The following is a 7,730-nucleotide window of genomic DNA, read 5'->3' as shown; positions in this document are numbered from 1 at the left end:
GAGCCCAGCTTGTCAATTTATACCAAGAAGCCAATTGGGATTATAATAGGGATTACACCGAATTCATAGATCACCACTTTAACAATATTAAGCCTTGCAGTCCATGCACGTGAAATATCTTTCCATTTATTTAGAACTTTTATTTTTACGGGCCTCCCCTGGTGGCGCAGCAGTTGAGCGCTGGGTTGCGAGGCTGCCCGCAGCCTCTGCAGCGCTAGTTCAATCCCTGGCCACCGGCAAGGGTCCCACAAAAAAAAACCAAAAAAACAACTTTTATTTTTATTCAACAATGTTTTGTGGTTTTCAGTGTTGAAGTATCATATTTCTTAAATGTATTCATAAATATTTACATTTTGATGCTATTATAAATAGAATTTTTAATTTGCATTTTATTAATTCCTACATATGTAATTACTTTACAAAGTTATACATTTGATAAACCTAAATCACATCCAATGTGATACAAGGCCCTTAGAAACCATTTCTGTCCCTTCTGACGTCTTTTCTTATTGTGGAGTACTTTACATTTTTTTAAAAAAGCAGAATAGACTGTTTCTGGTTTTTCCACCAAAGTTCATGTACATTGCCCAAGTACTGTCACTTTCCTTGCTCTTCATGCCTTCCTGTATTTTGTTCTTCTAAGATCATTTTCCTCTTGAAGTACATCCTTTAGAATTTCCATTAGTGTAGCCTGCTGGTAAAAAAAAACTCTTAGTTTTCGTTTGACTAAAAATATCTTTGTTTTACCCTCATGTTGAATATTTTCTCTTTCACAAGGGATGAAAGATGCCACCCTCAGGGCCCCAGCTTAGTGTGGGCAAGGTCTGGCATAAGAATCCCCATCCAGACTGTGACTTCTGATGCTCCAAAGTCCCAGTGTGAAGGCCCGGGTGCCCTCAGCTCTTTCAGTGGGAGAACAATGTCTATATGAACAAGGCTCCTGGAGATGCTTGGATGAGATAATGGATGGAAAATTCCTGGTGCAGAGAAGGAAGGCAGTCAAAGGTATCTATTATTGTTTTAACTGAAAGCTTTAGCACCTAACCTTCAGGTTTTTACAGTTTACATTTTTTGCTATCAGTAAATAAAACGTGGCCTTCTTAGAACCACCAGAGTCTGAATCTTTTTCAGGCCCCCCCACACCCTGAAACATGAAGCCAGAGATAAGGGATACTCACTATCCAACTGGAGCCAGCTTAGCAAATGCTCCTCCAAGACCTGCATGGAAAGGTCCTCTCTTTGTTCTAATGAGCCAAGCCTGGTACACAGTCCATTTTCTTCAGCATTTTTGCAAGAGCTCTGAGGTCTAGTCTTTGTCTTTCTTGATGCCACCAGGACTGATCTGCGGCTCACTTGATTTGGTGATACAGATCAGCGGATTTGGGGGTGAGGCCATTTAAATTCAGAACAAGAGTTTGCTTAGAGGCCAGGTTCAGATTTTGTAGAACTGGGGAGCCAGACAAAAAGTCTAACAGTAACCCATAAGCTATAGAGAGCACCACCCTGACTCTGCGGTTACCAGCCTACCGTCTCTCTGCCTCCTCCACCACCGCCCCGCTGTTCTGTTCACAAGAGAAAGCCTACAATCTTGAGATGGAAAGTCCTCTGTTTCCGAATTTAAGTCATCTACTCCAAGGAATTCTAAATATTGGACTTGGAAATAAGAAAGCAGAAAGGAACAGGTGGAGAACATTGGCAGGATCAAGAGGAACCCAACAACAGCCGAAGGGCTTCAGATGATTCCCTTGCTTTCAGGCTTCAGAACAGTCAAAACAAGCAACAATGACAACTTGTACTTGGGTGGTCAACTTGTGTAGTGTATGCCACCACCACCCTGACCCTTGAAGCCCCACAGAGACACCCCAAGTCACACTCTAAATGAGGAAAAGGAGACCTGCTTTCCCAGAATCAGAAGTAAGGGAAAATAGAGTATTAATGTCCAAATTGTCCCCCAACCCCCCAAAGTTCATATGTGGAATTCCTAATCCCTGTACCTAACTTACAATGTGACTGTATTTGGGTAGGGCCTTCAAAGAGGTGATAACTGAAAATGACCGTTTGGGTGAGTTCTAATTCAGACTGGGGTTCTTACAGGGAGAGAAAATTTGGATATCGGGGCAGGTGCACATAGAGGGACAAACCTGTGAACAGGCAGCAAGAGGGCAGACATCTGCAAGCTAAGGAGATAGGCCTTAGAAGCAACTAATTCCATAAGCACCTCAATCTTGGACCTCTAGCCTCCAGAAATATGAGAGAATACATTTCTGTTATTTAAGGCTTTGTTGCAACAGCCCTAGCTGACTAAGACATGGAGCCACTGGCTTTTCACTCCAGATAGCCTAGCATATCATTTCCATGGAGTCACCCTTTCTCTGGGGCCAGTGGTGCCAAATCCAGGAAAGGAAAGGTCCCCTCAAGAGCTCACAGAAGGGTCACCTGGCAACCTATCCTTGAGTTGAGATATGTAAGGGCTATGTCAGTGACACAGAGCTATAGTCAGGGGTCTAATTAAATTTCCTTTCTTTCTCACACTTCTTCCTCAAGTACATATTGGAGAAGGAAGATATTTACAAGGAAAGATTATAGGGGATGATTTTCAAACATGACTGGGCGATGGATCCAGTTAATAAATCTACAAAAGCTGTGGATGTGAAAAATACAGAGTCTGTATCAGTGTCCTATGGCTGCCACGAAATGACCGCATCGTTCTGGAGGCCAGGAGTTCAACATCAGTTTCTCTGGGCAAGGATGTACTCTGTTCCTTGCCTCTTCCAGTCTCTGCTAGCTGCTAGCACTCCTTTGCTTGTGGCCTCATCACTTCAATCTTTGCCTCTGTCTTCAAATCACCTCTGTGTAGATCAGTTCTTCCTTTTCCTTTCTCTTATAAGGACACTTGTGATTGGATTTAAGACCTGCCCAGATAATCCGGGATAACCTCCCCACATCAAGATCTTTGATCACATCCACAAAGATGCTTACTTTATAAGATAAAGTTTACAGGTTCCAGGAATTAGAACTTAATATATTTGGGTGGCCATTGTTTGGTTTCCTATGGAGTCCAAAACCTTTACTTACAAATCAAGGAGATTGTGTACTCCAGATAGGGACCTCTGCTGTAGAATTGCATTTCATCACAGACATGCGTAAACAGACACATGGAAGGCAGGCCCATTTACTTCCTCACCATCTTCTTTACACCTCAGAATCAACTACAGTGCTGGGTAAAAATACAAAACACAAAGTCACTCCTTGCCCTAGTAAATCAGAATCTGCACCACAGGCCTGGCTGAGGAACCTGCATTTCTAACAAGCTCCTACAAATGATTTTGATGTAGCCAAACTTTGCATCTATGCTCCATTGAATATTGATTAAGAACCTGGGTGCCTAAGTCCCCCGCCTCCCATTGTGAAATGGACATACTTCCACCTCCTTCACAGTAAAATAGATGTGTGTGCAAGCCTATTTGCACAAACAAAGCGCAAATGCTGTTTCCTCTCCCTTCCCTCTACGCAACGACGAAGAACTTTTATTGTTTATTGGATTTCCATCCCACCTCGTGTGTAGTGCACCTGGCTTCAAGGCACAGCGGAGTGGAAGCGAGGGAGAGGGAGAAGCCAACCGTCGCAAACTCTTCCAGCGTGTGCAACCTAGCTGCACTTGACGCTCCGCGGACCTGCCGCTCACCGCCCTCCGCCCCGCTTACCCTACCCAGGCGTTTATTTGCATCCAGCCGGAGGCTGCGCGGGGAGCCCGCCCCCGCACCCCGCTGATTGGCCGGGCCGGCTTGCTCGTCACTCTCTTTTGTCTCAGTGGGCAGAGGATAAAAGCTGCCGCGGCTGCCGTGGGAACCGTGCTGCCTCGACTCGGCTACCCTTTGCTGGGCGGCCGCGCCGAGCAGCTCCGGCTGGCAGCCCCGGGTCGCTCAGCAGCTGAGGAGGCGTCTTTCTTCCCGCCCCCCCGCAGGGCCGCGGAGACCGGAAGGCGGCGTCCACAGCTGTCAACGCGGGCGGGTCCGGTGCCCATCGGTCGAGCACAGGTAAAGAAAGGGGGTGCGATTGTCCGGAGCCGAGAGAAGAGGTGGGGAGCCCCGCCAGTCCTGGGCGGCTCCCCGCTTGGGGAACAGACCTGCGAGGACTCGGGTCATCCGGCTGCTCTGAGGGAGGAGGCGGGGCTCAACTGGACACAGCCGAACGGGTAGGATGTGCCTGGATGGAAAGGAGGGCATTTTTGGGGGGCGGGTTGATAAGAGACGGCGAGGGGGGGTCGCCAGCGGTCTGCCTCGAACCCCATTTACATCTCGATCATCTCTTTCTGGGGAGGATTATGTGGGTGTGCGTGTCCAACTCCTATTCCTTTCTCCGTGGCAGGCCATCAGAGCCCAGCCCCAGCCGGAGTTCTGTGCGCCTGATTGCAGAGCTGGTAGGCCGGCGGTTTCCCGGGGGAAATGTAATGGTGGGGGTCGTTCTGGCTTGTATTCAGAAGGTGGGAGAGGGAATTTTCCGCCTGGCAACAGCGGCGGGGTTGGGCGGGGGGAGCAAGGGAGGGAGGCGTGGAGGGAGCCGGATGAGGGAAGAGGCGGCTTCAGACCCTTCCCTGCCCTGCCCTACCCTCTGCGGCGGCGCAGTCTGGAAGCCCAGAGGTCCTCGATCGGCGACCCCCGGCGGACGGACACCCGCTGTAGTCCGCAGACGAGCTCGCTCCCCGAGGCCACCGGTTGCAGAGGCTGGAAGTGAAATAAAGGCGCGCTCTGGTTCCTGAGCTTGTGTGAGAATCTGACAAATAACGGGGGCGAGGTTGGACGGGGGGGAAACACGGAGAGGGGGATGTGGCTGGGACCCGAGACCCTGAGGTTAATGAGATCTTAGTCATTCCCACAAATCCGTGACCCCTGCGCTCTATTTCGAGAGTCCAAGTTCATTCAGCTCCATACACTTACGCGCTTGGAATTAGAAGCAACAGTTGCCGTCCCTCTGGAAGGGCTGGCGGGAGGGGGAGTGTGGCTGTGAAAAGCACCCTGCTGACAGGGAGACGCCGGCTGACTCCGCGGGGCTCTACATGCCAGTCTCCTGGAGGGTATTTTTAGGGCAGTGGGCAGATAAAAATGTCCGGCGAGGATGTTCGGGAAGGGAGAGAAGACCGCGTCAACTGCTCCTTGTTAACCCCTCTTTCCTTTTTTCCAGGCCCCACTGAGACCGGAGGAAGACCGAGTCCCCCAGCACGCCTGCAGATTAGGCTTTTCCACCAAGCCTGCGCGTCCTGTCCTGTTCAGATCCCCCCATCAGACGGCAGCCATGGCTAGCATCATGGCCCGCGTGGGTAGTAGCCGGCGGCAGAACGCGCCTTTGCCGCCTTGGGCCCATTCCATGCTGAGGTCCTTGGGGAGGAGTCTTGGTCCCTTAATGGCCAACATGGCAGAGAGAAACATGAAGCTGTTCTCCGGGAGGGTGGTGCCAGCTCAGGGGGAAGAAACCTTTGAAAACTGGCTGATCCAAGTCAATGGGATCCTGCCAGATTGGAATATGTCGGAGGAGGAAAAGCTCAAGCGCTTGATGAAAACCCTGAGGGGCCCCGCCCGGGAGGTCATGCGTTTGCTCCAGGCCGCCAACCCTAACCTAAGCGTGGCAGATTTCTTGCGTGGCATGAAATTGGTGTTTGGGGAGTCTGAAAGCAGTGTGACCACTCATGGTAGATTTTTTAATACCCTGCAAGCTCAAGGGGAGAAAGCCTCCCTTTATGTGATCCGTTTAGAGGTGCAGCTCCAGAACGCTATTCAGGCAGGGATCATAGCTGAAAAAGACGCCAACCAGACGCGCCTGCACCAGCTCCTTTTAGGGGCTGAGCTGAATAGGGACCTGCGCTTCAGGCTGAAGCATCTTCTCAGGCTGTATGCAAATGAGCAGGAGCGCCTTCCCAATTTCCTGGAGTTAATCAGAATGATAAGGGAGGAAGAGGATTGGGAAGACACTTTCGGTAAGCGGAAGCGGCCCAAAAGATCAGAGTCCATGGCGGAGAGGGCAGCCAGCCCAGGGGCCTTTGAGGGCTCCCCACCCATAGTGATCGACAGTGCTGACTGCAACGTGATAGAGATAGATGACACCCTCGATGACTCAGATGAGGATGTGATCCTGGTGGAGCCTCAGGACCCTCCGCTCTCGTTCCCGGCCTCTCCTCCCCCCAGACGCAGGCCCAGACCTCAGGATCACGTGCTAGTCATTGATTCGCCCAGCAGCTCGCGGGCTCCGTCTCCTTCCACCAGTGGGGGTTCTGGGTATAAGAACGATGCTCCTGGGGAGATGCGTAGAGCCAGGAAGCGAAAATACACAATCCGCTGCTCCTATTGTGGCGAGGAGGGGCACTCGAAGGAAACCTGCGGCAATGAGAGCAACAAGACCCAGGTGTTTGAGAATCTGATCATCACCCTGCAGGATCTGACACATCCAGAGGAGGAGGGGTCCAGAGAGGCCCCTGGCGAACACCACGACCCTTGTGAGCCACAGTGAGGTGTTAGCCCCCAGCTTTAAATGAACCCTAACCCATATTCAGAGTCCAGCAATGGGACATTGGGGTAGGGGCGCTTCTAATTGCATGAATGAATCCACACAGCGGCTTTTTTTGGGGGGTGGAGGAGGAAGGGTCTTCGATACCAGCACAGTGGAGGGAGAGGGCCTGACCCCTATCCTGTCCCCTCTCCCTGCTGCCTGAGTGTCTGTTTTCTGTGTGTGCCCAATTTCCTTGATGGCTTTATTCTCTTTGTGAAAGTGAAATCATGCATCGTTCAATCTTCAAACAGTAAAGTACAAAAAGTGCTAATGACCCCCAAACCTCCAGCCTCATATAACCTTTGTCAACCCATTGATGAACGTCCTTCTAGATATTTCCCTATACTTATGTACCCAGATAGATGTATGTATAGATGGAAGTGATCAAATATAAGTGCTGTTGTATAGTCTGTATTTTTTCACCAAACAATATACGTTGTGGGCTTCTTTCTATGTCAATAAATATATATCAGCATCTATTTCAATGTGTCTATTCTATTATTTTAAGAAGAAGTAAAGAAAAAAAAGACATCAGAGATATAGGGAAAAAAAGCTATAAAGGGGAGGGGTTTTTAGCACCATCCTTTTGCAGATGGGGAAAAAGGAAAGACAAAACGGGCTGAAATATTTCCCAAAGATAAATGGACAGAGCACCTTAACACAACTGATCTCATCCTTCTTAGCTCTTCTGAGCCAAACTCAGGCACCCAATAGTTGACAAAGCGCCACTGTTTTCTTCTCTCAAGTATCCAGAGGTGTCTGGTGGCAGGGGAGTGTGGTACATGTGGCTACAGCCCCAAATGAGGACTGCAGGGCCTCCATTCTGGTCACCTTGGGAGGGGTAGCACTTCCTCCTCTGGATGGATTCTTTACACTGCTGACACTGCCCTTCTTAGCACAGGCATTACCCCTCGGTGCTGACACCACACCCTCCCCACTTCCCAGCTCAGGAAAGGCCAGAGCAGCTACTCAAGGGGCCCCAGGGCCAAGAGACCTGTTCTCCTCCCCTAACCCCAAGCCCGGAAGCTACAAGTTAGAGGACAGAAATAGCCCCGGGTTCCAGGCTAGCCCCACCCCAAGCCTAGAATCCAGAGTAGCTGGGAAGGGAGGAAGAGCGATCTGCTTGCCAAGGCACATGAAGGAACATGGCGGTCAGAAAGCCCAATACTCCATGCCAGTCACGCAGGGCG

The 7,730-nt window shown here is 50.2% G+C and overlaps 1 protein-coding gene across 3 annotated transcripts; it reads left to right on the top strand.

The window, feature by feature from the left end:
* Nucleotides 1-3,854: 3,854 nt before the first annotated feature.
* On the top strand, nucleotides 3,855-7,011 carry ZCCHC12 (zinc finger CCHC-type containing 12). 3 transcript variants are annotated; one of them, XM_054695926.1, is made up of 4 exons: nucleotides 3,855-4,037; nucleotides 4,369-4,420; nucleotides 4,626-4,765; nucleotides 5,182-7,011. In XM_054695926.1, exon 4 carries the CDS (start codon nucleotides 5,293-5,295, stop codon nucleotides 6,499-6,501), a length of 1,209 nt encoding a protein of 402 aa, XP_054551901.1. In that variant the 5' UTR covers nucleotides 3,855-4,037; nucleotides 4,369-4,420; nucleotides 4,626-4,765; nucleotides 5,182-5,292; the 3' UTR covers nucleotides 6,502-7,011. The 3 variants fall into 3 exon arrangements, with proteins under 3 accessions (XP_054551901.1, XP_054551902.1, XP_037368813.1); XM_054695927.1 differs by having other exon boundaries at nucleotides 3,855-4,195; XM_037512916.1 differs by lacking the exons at nucleotides 3,855-4,037; nucleotides 4,369-4,420 and adding an exon at nucleotides 4,441-4,453.
* Nucleotides 7,012-7,730: the final 719 nt, after the last annotated feature.

The sequence above is a fragment of the Talpa occidentalis genome, unplaced genomic scaffold (assembly GCF_014898055.3).
Source record: "Talpa occidentalis isolate TD23 unplaced genomic scaffold, MPIMG_talOcc4v2.1 talOcc4.15, whole genome shotgun sequence".
Taxonomy (NCBI): Eukaryota; Metazoa; Chordata; class Mammalia; order Eulipotyphla; family Talpidae; genus Talpa; species Talpa occidentalis.
The sequence above is the reverse complement of the archived record's forward strand: the minus strand, read 5'-3'. Positions and strand labels throughout refer to the sequence as shown.